The following is a 22,559-nucleotide window of genomic DNA, read 5'->3' on the forward strand; positions in this document are numbered from 1 at the left end:
TACAGTTTTGAGATTTGATCTCAGTGTTTAAACTGCTTAAGTGAGAATCAAAGAATTATGAGGCAGGAAAACAGTAAATTTAGTAAGTTTTAGTATTTTGGTTTTCCTAAACTAACATAGGACAATGGCTATAACTTACTGGATTGCATACACAGAATCCTTTGGTATGGTTAAGTTTGTAGAAATCAAGGTAGATTTGATTTAAATAACTAGTCAGAAAAGCTTGATTTACTGTATATAGTCGAATATAATTAGATTTTTGGGCCCCAAAAAAATGACCAAAAATGGGGGTCTCGATTTATATTCAGGTCCTGCCCCCCTCCCGAACCTGCTGCGAGACCTGGTGGTCCAGCGGTGGCTTGGATAGGAGGGATCCCTCCTGTCCCAGCCAATTCTAATAATTTTTACCTCCCTCCCGCCTCTCCTGCATACCTTTAATATCCCTGGTGGTCCAGCGGTGAACCTCTGCAGGAGTGACCTTCTTTTGCTCCTGCCCGCGCAGAGCTGCTAGCTGATTGGCTGTTGCAAGTTCAAGACAAGGCCAGATACCTAAAGCCGCTCCCATGGAAGGGGCCATAGGGATTTGGCCAATTGGCATCTTACGTCACTTCCATTGATTCCCACGAGAACTGATGGAAGCCATTCAGGGAGCGGCGAGGGGCCAGGCAGGAGCGCTTAAAGCTTGTGCCTGCTTTGTGCGCTGCTCTGCCTCAAGAGATGAAGACTGAGACAGCCATCCAGCGAGGGAGGGGCAGGAGCACAGAAGGCTCCTGCCGATACAGCACTAGACCGCCAGAATTTTAAAAAAGTACTGAGGGGGAGGGGCGGTATTCGCTCCAAAAGACACACCTACATTTCCACCTACTTTTTTGGGGGGAAAAAGTGCGTCTTATGGAGCGAAAAATATATTAATCCTTATTTCATGATGAATAACTTTTGTTCTATAATGTGTCTTGAAAACTATTTTTAGATAGGTTTTTTTCTCAAAATGCATTTTATTAAAAAGAATCAAATTTAAATTTAAAAAAATGATTTAAATTGAAAAAAATCTGATTTATTAAAATATTTTTTAAAAATCATTGATTTTTATTCACCCTAGTAGAAATATTGAATAGAGCTAACTGTATGTCTTTCCATTGTATAGTTATTCTATAAGAATGGGCAACCGTTCCCGGCACAGCGACCTATGGGTCTACAAGTTCATGTCTCCCATATTGAGCTAACGATGGATGTTCCAGTAACTCAGGAAGTAGTTCAAGACTTCAGTTCCAATGTGATCAAAGTAGCATTCACTGTGCGCAGAGCCGGGTGCTATGAAATCACCATCAAGTTCGGTGGCCTTAATGTGGCCTACAGCCCATACTATAAAACCTTTCAGCCAGGTCAGTGCTCGTATGGTTAAATAAAGATAGGCATACAAAATGTATGTTGAACGAGATTCTCTGTGTATGTATTTATTAGGCCCAGAACAGGTTACAAGTTTACATGCATAATAAAAGTAGATGGAGAAAGTTGGGTAGTATTTTCTGGTAGCATTAGGCAGTTAAAGTTAGCATAAAGACATCTAATAGTGATGATAGAGTGAGCACAGTATTCTTGAAGTGAAAGGAATGATTCTCTGACATAGGTGTGAGGATAATTAACAGTAGAGTGACAGTTCTTCTTTTTTATTTTTTTGCAATAGTTTTTATTAAGGTATCACATGAGGACAGGATAACAACATTATTTAACATAAGATCTGGAAGTACAAGAACATAGTAGTAGTAATAATAAAGGTTAGTACAAGCAAAATTGCTGACCTATCATCGAATCAAAGATGACCAACAAATGAAGGAAAATATCAAAGTGTACAACACGGTCTGTACACATCATCAAGCACTGAGCAGCGTGGCAATAATCGTGAGATCATTGCTTCCAGTATCCCACCCAAGATGGAATGTGCTAATCAATGCTAGTGCAGTAGTCCAGGAAATTTCCCCTTCATAAAGGTAGAAGTTCCATCCCATTCTCTCCGAAACCTTATTTTCCATATATCCCTAACCATCTTATTCCCTTCTATCACCTCCCATAGGGAAGGTGAACTTCATGCACCAAATCCCAGATCATCTCCCCTCCCCCCCAACCTCAATTAATGGGAGACCGAAGGAAGTTGTAATTATGTGTTCCAAAGAGCAATATATCTCAAGATGGCTAGGCTTTTTGTATGTTTAATAATAATAATAGTTTTATTTTTATATACTGCCTAACCCAGCAGTTCATAGCGGTTTACACAATAGGTACTCAGCATAATAATACTAGTCTTTAAGCCCGTTACATTAACAGGTGCTAGAATAGATGTGTGTGTCTGTCTTTCTTTCTCTCTCTCCCCTTGGCCACTGACTGTCTATGTTTATTTGTTTCTCTCTCCTTGGACACTGTCTGTCTCTCCTTGGAAGCTGGCTGCCTGTCTCTCTGGCCCCATGTCATTCTTTCTGTCTGTCCTTGTGTCATCCCCAGAGCAAAGCTGTCTGCCCCTAGCATACCCCTTCCCCCAAAGCAGCCCCCTTTCCCTGACTGTCTCTCCATGGCCCCTTCTGTCTTCCCCCCAGATCAGAGCTGTCGGCCCCCCAGCAGACCCCTCCCTCCAAAGCAGCCCCCTTTCCCTCTCTCTGACTGTCTCTCCATGGCCCCCTTCTGTCTTCCCCACCCCCAGAGCAAATAATAAAAGTAGATGGAGCACCAGCACGACACCCTTCAGCCAATCGTGAGTGCTCAGAGCGCGAGAGGGAACGGGGCCTGGACGCGGTAGGGAGGCCCCGACTGCCCCAGCTTCAGCTTCTTTGGTGTCGGTGAGGAAGGAGAGGTTGGCCCGACTCTCCGCAGGGGCTTTGGGGACAGTCTTCTGTGGCTCGGAGCCCTCCTCCCGGCAGCCACTGCCAGCACCACTCCTCACTGCCTTCATCCTGCCGCCCAGTGCGCCAAGCCAGCTCATGCGCCTGCTCCGCACTGCCATCATCTCGCCGCCCAGTGCGCCAAGCTGGCGCATGCGCTTAAGTCGCCGAATACAGCACATGTCAAGTACCCACAGCCTCCTAAGTGCGCATGTGCACTTAGAGAATTATTATTATAGATCATACATAATAAAATTCTAAGTAACTAATACAAGCATTAAAACTAATGAATAAGGAAAACACAATATAAACGAAAATAAGTATAGATAAAAAGATTAAAAGTACATTATATCTACATGATAATATAAAAATCAATTATGTATATTGTTTAAATAAGTGGGTTTTAAGATCTTTTCGAAATTGATAGTAAGAAATGGAGAAACAAGAAGATTCAAACATTATAATAGCTGCACCTCTTGCATCTTGAGGACCCAACTGGAGATCGTTATCTCTTCCTCATGGATCCAGAATTGCAGTATAGTTTTTCGGACCAGCAGTAGTGCCATATATATAAACCGTCTTTGAGGTAGGGAAAGACCCTGATCCTCCAAAAGGGTCTGGTCCCCTGGCAATAAAGTTTTATAATCCCATTCTATTTATCTTTGTAATGAAAGTTCAATGCAGTGAAAGGAACAATTCCACACTTTTACTTTGGGGCATTCTAGAAAGATATGAAGGAAAGTGCCAGCTCCCTCCCACAAGTGCATCTTCAACCCCCTTCCACTCTCGTGATGTAGGCCCTGTAGAGGTCTCCTGCAATGCCACAGAATTGACAAAATCGTACAGAGTCTGAAGAAAGCCTAAAAATGTGTCGGTGGTGTAATTCGCATCTCTAAGGGAGTTCATATCTGTCTGGGACATTGAGGTCCCTAGGATACCATACCACAGGGATAGAGAATTAAAAGAGGTTGGTAGGATGGCCCACATTGCCATGATTCTCCTTATTTTTGTTGTAAGGTGGAGCAGTAGTGCCTGGCTTGAATGTATGCCAAAAAGTGTTTGTTGGAAACCACCCAGGGTTTTTTAAAGTGAGAGAAAGACAGCTTAACTATGGTAAATCCTTAGCATTGGCTACAGAGGACTCTGTTCGCCTGGCATGGCCGGGCATGTTTCCTTTACTTTGGGTGGAAGGCTAGTTTAGGTATTTGGGCGTCCAGCTCACTCGCCATGTGGTCTCGCTTTATCGGGCTAATGTTGACGTGTTGTTGGCCTCTACAAAGTGCAGTTTTGCTCAATGGATGCACCTGCCTCTTTCATTTTATGGTATAGTCCATTTGTGTAAAATGGTTGTTTTTCCCTGCTGGCTGTTTATGATCCAGCTTCTTCCTCTCTGTATTCGTAGATCGGATCATCAGCAGCTGCATAGGATGCTGACCCGTTTTCTTTGGCAGGGAAAGAAGTGTAAGCTCTCGATTACTTACTTGTTTAGCCCGTGGCAGTCCGGAGACATGGGATTTCCCGATGTCGGCAAGTATAACCTGGGTTGTCTGCTCCGCTTTTTGGGGGATTGGTGCTTACTGAGCGATGGTTATCTTTCTCGGGACTTTGAATCTGCTCTTTTATTATCCATGGCACCTGTTTTCTTTGTCCCAGTTACCTGGCTGCCTGTTGCCACCTGCAGTGTGTTCGAGTGTTGTTCTTCGTTCCTGGCATTTTTGCTGGAGGGCCTTGATCATGTTGTTGGGGGTGGGGTGACCCTCGGGTTTCGGATCAGTTGTCTATCCGTGGAAATCCTCAGTACCTTCCCGGCAGAGATAACCCCATAGATGTTTGTGGTAATAGTTGGATTTACTAAATCATCACATTAAATAATTGAATTCTTTAGGGCACAGTTCTTCAACCGCCGGTCCGCGGACCGGTGTCGGTCCGCAGGAAATTTTTGCCGGTCCGCGCAGGGCCGGCAAGATTGACTCACTTCAACTTCCTGCCGGTCCGCGCAGGGCCGGCAAGATCAACATGTGAAGCGTGCGCTGGGCCGGAGAGATCTTGGGGAGCCTCCGACAGTGGCTTTCTCCCCTCTCTGCAGCTCTCCTTTACTTCCCAGCGCAGCGATTCACGAAGGCAGTCTCGGGGCTTTTGCTGAGTCGCGGCTGCCTCTGATGATGCAACTTCCTCTTTCCTCAGAGGCGGCGCGACCCAACAAAGGATCCGAGGCTGCCTTCGTGAATCGCTGCACTGGGAAGTAAGAAGAGCTGCTGGGAGGGGAGAAAACCACTATCAGAGTCACAGTGTTCCCTCTAAGGTGAGCGCATGAGCGATCGCTCACTATTTTCATTGGCGTCGCTCATGCTTCTTCTGGTGTCGCTCACTCGAGCGGAGGTGAGAGGAAGCGGCGGCGGTGGCGGTCTGCCCTGATCACCTAAGATGCAGCAGCGGCGGCTCCTTTCATGATCCCCGTAATCAGTGGCGTATTAAGTGGGGGGCGGTCCGCCCCTTGTTCTCATTGGTGTAACGCCGGCCCTGCAGCTCCGGACTTCCCCACACCTGCCCCCCCTTCGGATCGCTATTATTTTAAATGTTATAGCGGCGGCGCTGTATCCATCAGTGGAGACGTCTAACCTCGGCCTGCCCCGGAACTCTTACTGCACCAGTGACTTCCTGTTCCTGCCTAGACGGGCGGCTGCTGCAGTAAGAGTTCCGGGGCAGGCCGAGGTTAGACGTCTCCACTGATGGATACAGCGCCGCCGCTATAACATTTAAAATAATAGCGATCCGGGGGGGGGGGGGGAGTCCGGAGCTGCAGGGCCGGCGTTAGAGGGAGTAAGAGCTGATGGTGCCGCGGGGGGAGGGAGGAAGGAAAAAGAGGAACCGAAGCATGGCAATTTTGGGAGAGCAGGTGTGGGGAAGTCCAGAGCTGCAGGGGAGAGTGTTGCGGTACCCAGCTGGAGGGAGAAGGAAGATGAGGGAGGGAATGAAAGGAGATGCCAGGGCTTGGAGGAAAGGAGGAAGGTATGCCAGATTAAGGGAAAAGGAAGGGGGAGATGTGAGAGCATGGAGGGGGAGCGAAAGATGGAAGAAAAGGAAAGGAGATAGATGCCAGAGAATCAGGGAAGGGAAGATACCAGACTATGGGGTGCAAAGAAAAGAAAGGAGAAGAGAGAGATGCCAGAGCATAGGGGATAGGGTGGTGACAGAGAAAAAAATGGAGAGGTGGCAGAGCTGGCTGGCTTTGGGGGTGGGCAAAATCTGGAAGACAGTGGGGGGACATAAGAAGGAGGCACTGGGGGCACAAAGGACACAGGAAGGAGGCACTGCGGGCACTATGGACACGGGAAGGAGGCACTGGGGGCACTAAGGACATGGGAAGGAAGGAGGGAGGGAATAGAATGGGACAATTGTTGGGCCTGAGTGCAGAAAGAAAGAAATGAAAGAAAGGATACACAGTCAATTAATAGATGTCCCCTTTTGATGAAAAAAATAAATGGTCACGTTACCACTGACTTACTTTCTCTTCAGCAGAGTCAGCATCCGCACTGAGGTGCAGGAAGGTCCCGCGATGACTCGTCTGCTGGCTCTGCTCTGGAAGAAGTAAGTTACGTCGGAGGGGGTGGACCCGGCAGACGCAGTCATTGCGGGACATTGCCGCAACTCCCTGCGTCTGCCGGGTCCACCCCCTCCAATGTAACTTACTTCTTCCAGAGCAGAGCCAGCAGACAAGTCATCGCGGGCCCTTCCAGCATGCGGCTGCTGAGTCCGCTCTAGAGCAAGTACGTCGGAGTGGGGTGGATTGGCAGCAGGCAGCTACAATCATCGCGGGACCTTGCTGTATGAAGGGAGAGAAAGGAGCAGGACTGCTGGAATGGAAGAGTGGTGGAGGGAAAGAAAAGGGGCAGGGTGGTATGGAAGGGTGGTGCTGATGGAATTGATGTACAGAGAAAGGGGAGAGACATAAGGGGGAAGGATATTGGAGGGAAAGAAAGGGGGAAGATGCTGATTGAAGAGGGGTGGATGGAGGGAGAAAGGGCAGACATTGGATGGTAGTGGGGAGCCTATGCTGGATGGAAGTGCAGATGGGAGAGATAAGGGAGCAAATGCCAGAAGGAAATGGGAGGAGAGAAAGAGGGGAGCAGATGCTGGATGGAAGTGGACAGAGAGAGGAGAAGGTACTAGATGGAAGGGTTGGAGAAAGAGGGTACATGATGGAAGGAGGGGATAAATAAAAGGAGGGCACATGATGGGGAGAAAAGGATTGAGTTAGAGAAACACTGGGGTGAGGGAAAGAGGTGGCAAGCTTTAGGTAGACAGTAAAAAAGGACATTGATGAGAGGGTAGTAAGAATATAATCTAGACAGATGCAGAAAATAAATTGAAAAGGGAAATGAGGGAAAAAAGGGAAAGGGATTGCAGAGGAGAGGTGTGGGAGAGGGAAGGAGAGGAGAGAGATGCCAGACCAATGGGGGTGAAAGGAGAGATGAAAGGGGGAGGCATACAGTTTCTGGAAGGGGCATAGAAGGAGAGAAGATGCCATATAGGGGAAGAGAGATGGCAGACAGTGGATGGAAGGAAGAGAGTTACAAGAAGATGAGGAAAGCAGAAACCACAGAAGACAAAGGTAGAAAAAAAATTTCTATTTATTTATTGCTTTAGGAGACATGTGTCACTGTTTCTGTGAAGCATTGTATGCAGAGTCCAGCTTCTTGCTGGTTCAATTTAACCTTTGTCTATGTATTTTTATTTTATCCCCCCTTTTACAAAACTGTGAAGCGTTTTTTAGCACCAGCCGTGGTGGTAGCAACTCTGATGCTCAGAATTCTATGAGCATCAGAGCTGTTACCTCCGTAGCTAAAATCCACACTACAGTTTTGTAAAAGAGGGAGGGGTTAGTTTGTGATTACATATTCCATAATAGGCAAAGGTGTGTTCTGTGTGTTCGAAAGACATAGTTTTCTGTTAGGATTGACGGTGTAGGATTGATCTGTGCTGGTCTGGCTTGTTTAGTTTTACAATGGGTGTATTGATGTACTGTTCACTGCAATATGTAAGATGCTGCCTTTTCTTAGATACTCATGTGTGACGTGTGGCTTGTTACTAAAAATCATGTTTTTCGGACAGATGGGGGGGTGTCAAAAAATGATGGGCCCCGGGTGTTACATATGCTAGGTACGCCACTGCATTATGTAAAGATACCAGAAAGCTGGCGAAGCAAAAACTTTAAGTAAATTGTTATTCTTCTAAGTTTTGAGTATTTAACCCTCCCACAATCTCATGGGCACTCGTTTCAAGTTTCAAGTTTATTGAGATTTTGATTTAAATGCAATATCAAATATTTTCAATGTGTATAACAAAAATAAATTTTGGGAAATAAATAAAACCATTTGAACAATAAACATACAAACATATCCATAGATGATTAAAAATACATAAGGAGTACAAGGATAAACTACATTTGTTTAAAAATGCGTCCTCCGTGCCTGCTCATAAATTTGTGGAATATGTAACTTGTCGCTCATGCATATTTTTTTTTGCACACACCTCATCAATCCTTAGAGGGAACATTGGTCTAGGAAGCTGCTGGGCAGGGGGAAAAAGGAACAGCTGCTACTGGAGAGGGAGAAGGAGAGATGCTGCTGGGAGGAGAGGAGGGAAATGAATCTGGGAAGCTGCTGGGCAAGGGAAAAAAGGGACAGCTGCTACTGGAGAGGGAGAAGGAGAAATGCTTCTGGGAGGGGAGGAGGGAAAGGAATCTGGGAAGCTGCTGGGCAAGGAAAAAAAGGGACAAATGCTACTGGAGAGGGAGAAGGAGAGATGCTTCTGGGAGGGGAGGAGGGAAAGGAATCTGGGAAGCTGCTGGGCAAGGAAAAAAAGGGACAGCTGCTACTGGAGAGGGAGAAGAAGAGATGCTGCAGGGAGGGGAGGGAAGAGAATTACTGCTGGACAGGAGGAGGAGGGAAGGGAGAATGAAAAAAGGAAGGAAACAGCTGGCAGATAGATTAGAGGAGGGGAAGGGGAGACACAGGCATGAGAAAGTAGAGAGATTGATAATAGGAAGGGGTCAGCAGAAAAATAAGCAGAGAGGGACAACGATGATAGATCTGGTGTAGGAGAGATAAAAATGAAGAGAGCAGTGTTAACTGGAATGAATCATGTAAAAAGGAGAGAGGGGGCACAAGCTGGATGGAAAGGGGAGAGGGGCATAGAAAGAAGACAGATACCATATGGAAGGGGGAGAGGACAGACAGTGGATGGAAGGGGCAGATGCTGGATTGAAGAGACAGAGAGGGCAGACACTGGAAGGAAGAGAGTGAAAAGAAGATTGAAAGCAGAAACTAGAGACGACAAAAGGTAGAAAAAAATAATTTTATTTCTATTTTGTGATTAGAATATATCAGATTTGAAATATATATCCTGCTAGAGCTGGTGTTAGACATAACTGGGGACTGCAAAGCCCAGGCAGTGCTTCTTTAGCTTCCAGCTGGCTTAGGGTGCTCTCTGACCAGGGGGCAGTTGCCCTAGTTGCACTCCCCTAAAACTATTCCTGTCATGTGTGACTGCAGTATTCTGTTAGCATGATATTTCTGTGTAGCATTCTGTAATAATTTGGCTTGTTCAGTTTTCTTGATAGTAGAGGGGATATATGTGAAGGGGAGGGGAGACAGGGGTTTTGTTGATCCTTGCTCTGTGTTATTTGTATTTATAAAATGACAATTGTACAGAATATTGTTTCTTTTTATACTTTAATAAAATACATTCAATATAAAATCATAACTGAGGCTTGTGTGGATGGGATCAGATGATTTGTGGGGACCGACTCGCGGAGATGGGGCGGAAACGGGGTTTTTAAATTTTAGTCCTAGTAGTTTGCCGGTCCACAAAATAATTCTTTTTTTTCTGCCGGTCCACAGGTGTAAAAAGGTTGAAGAACACTGCTTTAGGGAATTAAGGAATTTCTAATGTTTTTTTATAAGTAAAGAAGTGGCACCTTAACGCTATGCAAAATTTAAAAGTTAAGTAGAAGTAAAACTAAAAGGTGGTTAGTTTGATTCAAAATGTAGCGTAATATGCAATTAACAAATAGGCAAAGGCTATTTGTTTATGAACAGAGTAAGGGGCTAATAGCCATAGTACCATTGTCCTGTCTCAGGCTTCTTTTGTAATGAGAAATGTTCTGTTCTCTATTTAGAGTGATTAATACATTTACTGAGTGAATATCTCCTGATGAAGCTCAGTTTTGAGTGAAATGGAGACACTCCGTAGAGCATGTGACCATCATTTCACTTATGATAAGAATATAAGAATTACTGCTGCTGGGTCAGACCAGTGGTCCATCGTGCCCAGCAGTCCGCTCACACGGCCCTCTGGTCAAAGACCAGCGCCCTAACTGAGACTAGCCCTACCTGCGTATGTTCCGATTCAGCAGGAACTTGTCTAACTTTTTTTTTAATCCCTGGAGGGTGTTTTCCCCTATGACAGATTCCGGAAGAGTTCCAGTTTTCTACCACTCTCTGGGTGAAGAAGAACTTCCTTACATTCGTACGGAATCTATCCCCTTTCAATTTTAGAGAGTGCCCTCTCGTTCTCCCTACCTTGTAGAGGGTGAACAACCTGTCCTTATCTACTGTCTATTCCCTTCAGTTCCTTGAATGTTTCGATCATGTCCCCTCTCAATCTCCTCTGTTCGAAGGTGTAGAGGCCCAGTTTCTCTAATTTCTCGCTGTACGGCAACTCCTCCAGCCCCTTCACCATTTTAGTCCAGCCACCTCAATAAGAATAATGAATGACTAACGCTTATATAAGCTAAGTACCTTCAATATATTTTTATATCTATAATAATAAAACCTTAAAGTGCGCATGCGCTCTTGAAAATTCGTGATTCCTGGTGCCGTGAGGTGTGCTTCTGTGGCAGTATTCTATTTGACACCTCACGGCGCTTGCAGGGGCTGGAGGCGCGCGACTGTGCTCTCTCCCTGCCTGCTTCCTCGATAGGGAACACACCTCCCGCCCTCACTTGCCGCTGCTGATCCTCCTCTTCAGAGCAGCCTGCAGATCGTGGCTGGCTTTAAAGAACCTCGCAGGCCGCTCTCCAACCTCAGTAGCACGCTCCCTCTGACGCACGGGATCGCATTAGAGGGAATGTGCTATCGAGTTGGAGAGCGGCCTGCTAGGTTCGCTAAAGCCGGCCACCACGATCACAGGCTGCTTTGAAGAGGAGCAGGCCAGAAGAAGCCGGGATGGAGGGAGGGTAAGAAGGGGATCAATACCGGGAGCCAGGGGGAGAGGGAAAGGGAAAGGGGGCTGCTTTGAGGGGAGGGTGTGCTGGGGGAGACAGAAGGGGCCATGGATAGGGAGAGGGAAAGGGGGCTGCTTTGGGAGGGAGGTGTGCTGTGGACAGACAGCTTTGCTCTGGGGGGAGGAAGACAGAAGGGGCCATGGAGAGACAGGGAGAGGGAAAGGGAGCTGCTTTGGAGGGGAGATGTGCTGGGGACAGACAGCTTTGCTCTGGGAAGAGACAGAAGGGGCCATGGAGAGACAGGGAGAGAGAAAGGGGGCTGCTTTGGGGGGAGGGGTGTGCTTGGGGCAAACAGCTTTGCTCTGGGGGGGGGAAGACAGAAAGGGCCATGGAGAGACAGGGAGAGGGAAAGGGGGCTGTTTTGGGGGGAGGGGTGTGCTGGGGGGAGACAGAAGGGGCCATGGAGAGATAGGGAGACGGAAAGGGGGCTGCTTTGGGGGGAGGTGTGCTGGGGACAGACAGCTTTGCTCTGGGGGGGAAGACAGAAGAGGGCCATGGAGAGACAGTGAGAGGGAAAGGGGCTGCTTTGGGGGGGAGGTGTGTGCTGGGAGCAGACAGCTTTGCTCGGTGGGGGGGGAGACAGAAGGATACAGACAGCGGCCAAGGAGAGAGAGATAAAGAAACACAGACAGACAGACACATCTGTTCTAGCACCCGTTAATGTAATGGCCTTAAAGACTATGTCACTCCACTTCTTAAGGAAGCCCACTGGCTTCCTGTTACTCACAGAATCATTTACAAACTCAGCTTGCTTACTTTCAAATCTCTTTCTCTCAAAACTCCGGCTTTTATATATAAATCATTAATTCCTTACACTGCGAATAGAACATTAAGATCTACCGATCAACATCTACTGTCAATTCCATCTCTTAAAATCATAAATACAAGACGCCAATATATCTTTTCCGTCACTGCTCCCCAAACCTGGAATTCTTTACCTTACCACTTGAGACAAGAAGTCAATCTAGAGAAATTCAAAAGTAACCTGAAAACCTTTCTATTCAATGATGCCTTCTTAAATTAATTATTAATTTCATCATAAATCAATTTCAGGACCAAGCTTCACCCCTTCCTCATGTTCCTTCCCTAAATGTGATTCCCATCTTTATTTTATATTGTAACTTCTTGCCTTCTCTTTCCCTTATGTTTCTAGTATTGTCATTTTTTGTCTTAAGTTTAGTCAACTTTTCTCAATGTAATACTATGTTTTAATGTAATTTTTAATGTACATCGCTTTGAATTAAGAAAAAGCGATTAATCAAAATCGAATTAAACTTGGAAACTTGGAAACTATTATATATATATATATATATTTATATATATATATATAAGATCCTTCTCAGGTAGGATCATACAGGCCAATATCCCTTCTGAACCAAGATGTTAAACTACTGGCAATCATTATGTGGGGGGGGGAGGAGTGTGTGGCACAGTGGTTAGAGCTTGATGTAGCCCTTCGGCTTAAATGAGCCTGGGGGGAGGGCAGCCTATTAAAAATAGACAGCTATTTTGGTGGAATGGGCAAATATGAAATTAAAAAAAATAGCCACTGAACTTTCTTACCATTGCTCAGGTAAGAAACATAACTGCCTACTGCGAGCTATCACCAGTTTCAACAATCACCCTGTGGACTAACTACCTATGTTTTACTCTCTTATATATATGTTATGTTTCAGTAAAATCCTGAGCAATGGTAAGAAAGTTCGGTGGCTATTTTTTTTAATTTCATATTTGCCCATTCCACCAAAATAGCTGTCTATTTTTAATAGGCTGCCCTCCCCCCAGGCTCATTTAAGCCGAAGGGCTACATCAAGCTCTAACCACTGTGCCACACACTCCTCCCCCCCCCCATAATGATTGCCAGTAGTTTAACATCTTGGTTCAGAAGGGATATTGGCCTGTATGATCCTACCTGAGAAGGATCTTTCCCTGGCTTTGGGATCAGCATTATGTGTGCCATGTTATGTCGAAGATGTGTGGTGTCCGATGACAGGGTCTGAAAAAAAGCACTCAATGGGCCAGCAATGAGGTCAGCCAATTTTAGTTTCTTTATCCCCTGCCAAATTTCCACTGATAGAATTGGAGCATTTAATGCATCAATTTGAGCCGGGGTAAATTTTGGTAAAGATAATCCCTGAAAAAATTTGTCCCTTTCTGAAGAGAATTCCCTACAGGCATATAGATCTTTATTTTTTATTTATTTATACATTTACAATTGAAATAAAAGACAAGCAAAACTTGTTCAAGTAAATTGAAAATAAATAAATTAATAATCACATTTAACAAATTAGCAATCTACAATTTCTTCTTAGACCTCCACATGAAATCTAGGGGGAAGTAGTCCAAAACCTAGGGACTTATAAGATAAACAAAGAAAATCATTATGAATTATAGCCATTAACGGGATTAACTCCTCTTATATCTATTACAGACCACTTTAACCCTTGGTGATTTTCTTTAAGTCCAGGAAAGCCCGCAAATGGTCCGGATCAAAAAACGTGTACTTCAGGTCCGCATATTTAATGAGGCATTTACATGGGTACGCAAGTTGAAAATTAGCTCCCAAATCTTCTGAATACGAGACAAGAAACAAAAGATTAGGCATATAGATGTTTATAATATTTTCAAACTGCTCCTGGATCTTGGGCTTCTCGGTAAAACTAGTACCATGGCTGTTTTTAATGAGCCTAATAAACTGTCTCTCCCTATACAGCCATACTAGATTAGCCAACAATTTACCCGCTTTGCCACCCCATTGATATAAATTAAATTTCTGAAAGTAGATGTCCTGCCATGCCTTCTGGTCTAAAATAGTGTCAATTTGGGATCAAGTAGTTTTGATTTGTTGTATCATAGTATCAGTCAAATGAGTTCTGTGTGTACCTCGCAGGGATCTTTTTTTATTATTTTCATATTTAAACAATCAAGCTTAAACTTGTACAGAAAGCTTTAAGCATAAAATAATAACATTATTACATTACATTACATTAGGGATTTCTATTCCGCCATTACCTTGCGGTTCAAGGCGGATTACAAAAGATTAGATTAAGGACAAAATTACAATGAATAAAAGAATTACAGAGTTATAGAATTACAGAATTATATGAATTGTAGAGAATAGCTGGAGAGGTAATGAAGATCTTGAGGGCTTCTAGTGGTCGTGTTGTTATATCTATTTTAGGAATTTCTTGAAAAGTGTGGTTTTTATTTCTTTTCTGAACGTCTTATAGTCTTGGGTGGTCATCAGAAGGTTGGAGATTTGGTTGTCCAGTCTTGCAGCTTGTGTGGCTAGGAGGCCGTCATGTAGTTTTGTTCTTTTTACTTCTTTGGATGGGGGGGGTATGAATGGGGAGTGCGTTTTTCTGTGTCTGGTGCTGGTTGCTTGGATGAGGCGATTGTTCAGGTATGATGGACTGTCTCCGTGTAGTGTTTTAAATAATATGCAGTAGAATTTGAATTGGATTCTTTCTTGGATTGGGAGCCAATGTGAGTTGATGAAGGCTTCAGTGATGTGGTCGTGTTTTTTCAATGAATATACGAGTCTTAAGGCTGTATTTTGGATTGTTTGGAGTTGTCTTATCGTAGTTGCCGGACATGGGAGGAAGAGAATGTTACAGTAGTCCAGTATTCCTAGTATTAGGGATTGTACTATAAGTAGGAATTGTTTGCTTTTTGTTTGCATGTATTGTTTCTTTTTTTTTTTTTAATAATCTCATAATGTTATTATTTTATGCTTAAAGCTTTCTGTACAAGTTTAAGCTTGATTGTTTAAATATGAAAATGATTAAACTTAGCTCTAGTCCCCAATTAATGGATTCCAAGATTAAACTTAACGGAATAAAGAAAAATTAATGAAGAATACATTGGCTGACTTGACTGAGATCAAGTTGACTTAATCACCTCATTACAATTTCTAATATTGGGCTTTTAGATCTTATCTTTTTCCTTCTCCAGTCGTGACAGTGATAGGAAAGTTGTCAATTGAGCAGGATAAAAAAAATACATACCGTATTTGCCGGCGTATAAGACGACTTTTTAGTACCTTAAAATCCTCCCCAAAGTCGGGGGTCGTCTTATACGCCGGGTACAGTTTACATGCCCTTACTTGCGGGGCTGGATGTACTCAGTCGCGCGGCTCTTCTTCTCCCTACCTTCTCTGCTTGCAGCACAGAGCCGAACGGAAGTCTTCCCGACGTCAGCGCTGACGTCGGAGGGGAGGGAGGGCTTAAACAAAGCTTAAACAAAGCCCTCCCTCCCTCCGACGTCAGCGCTGACGTCGGGAAGACTTCCGTTCGGCTCTGCTGCAGGCATGGCAGGTAAGGAGGAGAGTAGCCTCGCGGTACCAAGAGAGAGGGGCGGCCGCCCCGCCCCGGTTGCAGCACAGCCGGCCAGGTCCCCTTACTTTTGTGGCACTTCCCCGACCGACCGATAACAGCCCGGGTCCGACAATCCTCCCTGCCCTGTAGCCGCGAATCTAAATTACCTTCTTACAGCAGCTGTAAGAAGGTAATTTAGATTCGCGGTTAAGGGCAGGGAAGTTTGTCGGACCCGGGCTGTTGTCGGTCGGTCGGGGAAGTGCCACAAAAGTAAGGGGACCTGGCTGGCTGTGCTGCACCCGGGGCGGTAGAGAAGGAGGGGGGGGAAGGACTCTGAAAGCACTTGAAGACAGAGGAGGGAGAAGAACGCTGAAAGCACATGGGGGAATACAAAGGGGTGGAGAAGGAAGAAGGGGTCGTCTTATACGGCGAGTATAACACAAAACTCTATTTTTTAACTAAAAGTTGGGGGGTCGTCTTATACGCCCAGTCGTCCTATACGCCGGCAAATACGGTACTTTTGAGAAGAATAACGTGTTACACATTTACAAGGATGACGTAAGTAAAATGCCGAACCTTTAGCCAGAACCCCAGGTTTCAACAACAAAAATTATTTTCTGTGTTTTTGGGTATCCCTGGCCAAATCCGGATACATTTGCACTTTTAAACCTAAAAAGTCCTTCTGCTTGTGCTTAAAGAAATTTTTCATAAGTCAATTTTTATCCGATGCCATTGCTACCGTTAATAACAATGTAGCCAATGTTACTGTTTCACGATCAGATAGCTCAAGTAATTCTGTTACGTTCAAACCGGGAGCAATTCCTTGCTGCTGATTTTGTATTTTTGCCGGTAGGTAGTAAACCTGGGAAAAAGGAGGTAATTGTTCCTCTGCAATCTCCAAAGTCTCCATAATGAATATTTTTAACATTTCCCTAGGAGAATACACATCACTTCTAGGGAAATTAATCAATCTAATATTATTGGAGCATGATGAATTTTCTAAGGATTCTTATTTCCTCCTCAGGTTAACATTGTCTTTTATTAAAGTTTCTTGACTCTTCTTTACCAAGGACAATTCTTGTTTCACATTCAAATTATTAGATTCATGCATTTCAGATTGTAGGTTCTTAATATTAATTGCTTGAGCCTTCAATTGATTATCCATAAGTTGAAACTGAGGATTTAATAAAGCGGGCAGATTCGCCACAAGGTCCCAAATAGAGTCTAAAGTTACCTCTTGGGATTTCTGGACTTGAGGAAAAGAAAATGTCCCAGAAGAATCCTGGTTAATCGCTTCTGTCCCACTCTGTTCACTCTCCTGGAAACTTCCATCTCCACACTGGATCTTTACTTCAGCTTCCTTCCAAGCTCAGACTTCCCTCCAAACAAGAGCGGTCTGATTCATCACTACCCTCAAAATTTCTCCGGCCTCCTGGACTTGCAACATCTGTAATCCTTGACGCTGCTTCATCCGTGGGGAGCTGGCTATCTGAGGGTGTGGGGGCGGAGCCCTGACATTGGGACTCAGCGTGGTGTCTAGTCCCAAGGAGACCGCCTCCGTTCCGCTTCCCCGGGGCGTCTCCAGCAGACTTCCCAAAACACATCAGGCTCAACATACGGAGTATCATTATGTTGAACATACTCCAGCCAGTGAGTGCAAAGGTATTTATGGAATTCTGTATTATAATAAAATGCAGGGGGAAACCTCCAAGCCTTCTCAGTAGCATCCGCAGTGATCCCCAGTAATGTCACTACTGAATGATCTGATCATGGGGTTTCCTCAATTGTCGTTCTCTCCACCCAGGGAATCAGGGTCCTAGACACCAGGAGATAATCTGAGCATGTATACGAGTTATGTGGGTTAGAGTAAAAGGTGTATTCTTTATCGAACGGGTGGAGGGTTCTCCAAACGTCCACTACTTCGAGATGTTGACACAAAACGTTCACCCCTTGAGAGGTTTCTTTGGGAGAATTGCTACCTGAAAACTGTTACTTGCTTCTAATTACTCCTCTGTACTTGCCTCAGGGAGAACTTTGGAGGGAAGCTCTTGCACTGCTGGCCTGGATGATCTTAGCCACGTCCCCTGAGTGATGTCACTCAGGGAAGGGAGGTGAAAAAGGCCAAGCCAATGGGGCGTTACTTTGGGGGACTGTGGTGAGAAAATTTATTGCTTGACGACTGTTTTTCTTTTTGTTTCTTTTTTTTTCTCTTGGAGCAATAAGGCCTTGAAACCTGTAGGTAGAGGAGGAACTAAGATGGACGTCTAGCGGCTGTGGTCTGATTGTTGAATTTTTTCTTCTAAAATTTTTACCTTGTGATGCTGCTCTGAGACCCTGTTTGCGTTTTTTCTTGAAGCATGTCTCACACTAAAAGAAAAGGAGTAGTGAGAGAATTGCAATCTTTGCCTCTCACCTCCTTACCGGTACAGCTGACGCTGCAGCACTTTTTTGAATCGCGGACAACAGCCGACCCTCAGTCATCCCAATGACAGCAGACTTCCGCTAAGACTCGGAGTGAGGGAGCACCCGAGTTGATCTGTAGTGTGCGGGCAGAGTAGTGATTACTTCTCCGGAGAGGAGGGTGGAGTGATGCCAGAGAAGGTAATGGGTGAAACTACACTCCAGGCTAGAGCGCAGGGACGGAAGAGTGCTGAGGGCGAGGGTTTGGGAACCTCAGCTAAACGGTTCATAGTCTAAAGCGCGCGAGGACAAAGGCGCGCCGACAACCGAGCGCAGGACTTCATCGTGCCGAAGAAAAAACGTATTTTAAAGGGCTCCGACAGGAGGTGTTGGTGGGGAAACCCCCCCCCCACACATACACTTAATAGAGATCGCGCTGGCGTTGTGGGGGGTTTGGGGGGTTGTAACCCCCCTCATTATACTGGAAACTTAACTGTGGCGTCCTTCTTCTCGCCGGCTCCCTTCTCTTAAGGGGGAGTCCGGCGCTGGTGTCACGGCTGGTGACGCGGGTGGGCGGAGCTAACTCTCGCCGCTACCCGCTCCTCACCGCCGCACCTCTCCTCTCCCTGAAAAACAAAAAGCTGTTTTTCTCCTCAGCCACGCGGCTGCTGTGGCGTCCTTCTTCTCGCCGGCTCCCTTCTCTTAAGGGGGAGTCCGGCGCTGGTGTCGCGGCTGGTGACGCGGGTGGGCGGAGCTAACTCTCGCCGCTACCCGCTCCTCACCGCCGCACCTCTCCTCTCCCTGAAAAACAAAAAGCTGTTTTTCTCCTCAGCCTCGCGCGCTTTTGACCCGTCACCCAGCTAAACACCCTTTGGTAACTCTGGAAACTCTATTGGAGGCCTTAAGGAGAATAGATGAAAAGGTAGATAAAACTTCAGATATGCAGGTACAGGTTAATAAAATGGACTCTCTTTAAACGTTAAAAAGGTGAAACAGGAATGTTTTGATAAAATTGAATCTGAGACTATCTTTGAAAAACTCTATTGCTACAATTATTAGAGAACAATCTTTAACCTCAAGAAAGATTGAGATGATTGAAAATCATAATTGTCACCTGAATTTGAGAGTATTGAACTTTCCAAAAATTTCTACTATGCTGCTGATTGAGCCTGAGTGCCCAAACTGCCGCACAAAACCAAAGAATTTCCTCAAAGTGCCAGCACGTCAATTAAACCTTAATAACAAGATTTTAGTATCTAAAAACTCTTTATAAAGTTGCCTGAACTATGTAACATCATTTTTAAAGGTTGGAATCTTTGTATTGTCAGAGAATCAATTTGATTCACAATCCTTTGGTTTTCATTTCAATTTATTGGCAATTTATAACGTTTTAATGATTTCATTCAATTTAATGAATTTAGGAAGAATTTGATTCAGTTACACAATATATTTTAAATGCATTATTCACATAACATGTCAAATGTATCCTGAATAAAAAAAAAAGATAAACTTCTTAAAACTGTTAACTGTGTCAAGACTCGGTGTGCATTCCCAAAGAGTCTATACATGTTTTTTTTGTAAAATTTACAATCAAATTAGAAAATAGTTAAATCATTACATTCTAATAATATGATGTAAAGAAAACAAAAGAGCTTTCAATTAAACCAACCGTTTTTATTGGAAATTCCAGATTGGAATACAAAAGGGCCATGTAAAGTCCCTTTTTTAAATAACATCTTTAAATAACTTAGAAAGTGTCTTAACTGCAAACTGAAAACACTGCTTCATGTAAACATATGCATTGGGCATGCTCTGAAAAAAATTAATGTGATTTTTGTTGTTGCATGCATGCTGATAACTTGTCAATCCTTGGCTCATAGTGCGTTAATTTCAGAGCAACACATGCAGCACTCATGTCATCCGTTAATCTGTTTCTAGCATCAGATTTTATATGATTCAAAGCCGAAAACAGCTGCTCACAAGCATAGGATGACCCAAACAAAGTAAGAAGAGCAATCCCAAGTGCTTTCATGGACTTAAAATTGTCTGGCAGAGAATTCCACGCTTTTAGGATATCATTTTCAGAACTGCTAGCAGTGATTTCATTTGTCACCCTTTCACACTCAATACGTTCAAGAGCCGCACGCAGGTCATTGAATTTACTTTTCCAGATAGAGCTTTCTTGAAATTCCAGTAGCTCCATTTCCAAATTTTGAATATCCAACCACTGTAAGCAGGAAAGATCAAGATCTTCAAATGTGGACTTTTCTGGGGAAGTTATAAATGAAAGGGTTGTCTCCATCTTACGGAACTGAGAAAATCTTTTACTAAAATTCTCCTTTGCTTCGGCTACAATGGTGGAATATGCTTTATGGATTTCCTGGTGTTTTTTATGACTGTCCACAAATGTTGTAGAATTATCCAAATGTATTTTTAGGTTGGGAAAATATTTTAGCTGTCCACTCTCAAGGTCTTTTTCAAAAACATGCAATTTTCTCTCAAAAGCTTTGATGTCACTAAACATGTTTTCTGCTGTTTTTCCCATGCCTTGTAATTTTTTGTTTAGTACATTAAAGTGGTTAGTAAAATCTGTAAAGAATATGAGGTTGGTAAGCCAGGCCATGTTGGTGAATTGAGGATAGTCTTCCCCCTTTTCGTTCATAAATAGCCTAACTTCTTCCAAGCAGGCCACATATCTCTCTAACACTCGTCCTCTGCTCAGCCACCGGACATTATTGTACATCAGTAAAGTGTTATATTGTGCCTGAACCTCATCAAGAAGGGCTTGAAATTGTCGAAAATTAAGAGCACGCGCCATGATGAAGTTCACCATTTTTGTTACATCTTTGAGGACATCGTCAAGTTTTTTGCTGCTTTCTTTGGCGCAGAGAGCCTCTTGATGTATTATGCAGTGAAATTGAATCAGTGGATGTTTTGCTTCCTTAGCAAAGAAATGAATGAATCCTGATGTTGTCCCCACCATGCTAGGTGCTCCATCGCTAGTAACTGAAACTACTTTTTCTGGACTTATGTCTAGTGATGAAAAAGCCTCCATCACAGCATTGTGGATATCTATCCCTTGTGTTCTTCCAGGCAAAGACAGCAGTTTTACCAGCTCTTCTCTCATGATGTCACCAGTAGCATAACGCAAAATGAGTGCTAGTCTTGCATGGTTAGTAATATCTGTACTTTCATCCAAGCACATGGAGTAGAAGGGTGCTTTTTGTAAGTCGCAAGTAAGCTGTTGACTAACATCAGCAGCCATTCGCAGAACCCTATCTTTTGCAGTATTTCTGCTTAGCGGCATCTCAGAGATGCGCTGCACAATTTTATCCTTGTTTTGGAAATCATGGAAGAGTGAATTACTCCCAGCCAAAATTGCCTTTTTGATAAAATCTCCATCAGAGAGGGGCTTACCATGTTTTGCCATGCACAGTGAAATTTGAAAGCTGGCAACTGTAAGATGATTAGTTTTTGAAAGATAGTTGCTAAAACTAAGAGACTGGGAGTGATATTTCTTTAATTTTCCTACAAGGAACTCTTTTCTTTGAGCTAAACCAAGTTCAGCAACACTGTTATGGTTGGTCTCAAAGTGACGTTTGACACTTGATGTGCGAGACACAACACTTTCATTACACATAATACACAATGCTTTCCCACTGCGTTCAATCACTCCATATGTACTCTGTCCAGGCCTCTTGGAATGGTCTTCCACTATCTGTTTTTGCTTTTTTTGCTGTACTCATTTTCTTTGTTCAAGTCTTCAAGTCTACAAAAAGATAAAATTTGTATAATAAAAAAAATCTAATGAAGTGCTGTATACAAATCTGTCCCCATAAAAAAATATGTGATTGGGGAATTTTACTAATTTTAGACATCCGTTTTGGTCAAAAAATATACTATCCGGTGAAAACCGGACTTGTGCAACCTGAGTGTATGGGAAAAGGACTTCTATTTTTCATTATTGGAGCCTTTGTTATTTTATTATGATGTTTACAAAAGCACTGTGAAGGGCCACATATACACTTTACTGTTTTTTGCTATATTGAGTTTTCCATAAGGTACAGCGCAGAGGATTAGTGTGTTGGTTGTTCACAGAGAGCCCAGCCCTCCTCTCAGCTTACTGAACTTCTCTATGCAATCATCATAAGCAGCTTTTTTATTTCCTCGAATTTAGCATGTCCCCCATGGAAGATACAGAGGTTTTTACAGAGGAGCACATTATTAGACACATTAACTTCCCCCCATATCCTCACCTCTCTAGCATGGGAGCACTAGGAACTGTTCCTGATTACAGATGTCACATGTGGAGTCACACTACAGCCTCACTGAGTTCCTGTGACAGACTCAGTGTGAAGCTTCTCTTCCTCCCCCCACTTCCCCCTCACACACTGTCTGGCTCATAGGATACTAAGGGGAAGACAGGCAGGCTAAACATCCACTCACAGGACTGCAGCCAGCACAGGAGGATGGGCCGCGGCCCACCGGGACAATGCCCGGTCCTCCCAATGGCCAGTCTGGCCCTGTTGCCAGGTGAGCTGCAAAGCAAACACCGGCACACTCGCCTCCCGCCGCGCTGCATATCTTAATTGCGGACTAGAGAGTTGCGCGGGGACAGAAATCCCACCCGTCCCCGCCAAAGTCTCACCCGTCCCCACCCGTCCCCGTGAGGAATCCCACCCGTCC

The 22,559-nt window shown here is 44.3% G+C and overlaps 1 protein-coding gene across 5 annotated transcripts in view; it reads left to right on the plus strand.

Annotated features, from left to right (window-relative positions):
* AREL1 (apoptosis resistant E3 ubiquitin protein ligase 1) overlaps window positions 1–22,559 on the plus strand; it is a 293,395-nt gene that overhangs the window by 63,094 nt on the left and 207,742 nt on the right. For all 5 annotated transcript variants that reach the window (XM_033951578.1, XM_033951577.1, XM_033951580.1 and 2 more), the window contains one exon: window positions 1,145–1,382. In XM_033951578.1, the coding sequence (XP_033807469.1) occupies window positions 1,145–1,382 (238 nt within the window). The remainder of the gene's footprint in view (window positions 1–1,144; window positions 1,383–22,559) is intronic.

This window comes from Geotrypetes seraphini, chromosome 7 (assembly GCF_902459505.1).
Source record: "Geotrypetes seraphini chromosome 7, aGeoSer1.1, whole genome shotgun sequence".
NCBI lineage: Eukaryota > Metazoa > Chordata > Amphibia > Gymnophiona > Dermophiidae > Geotrypetes > Geotrypetes seraphini.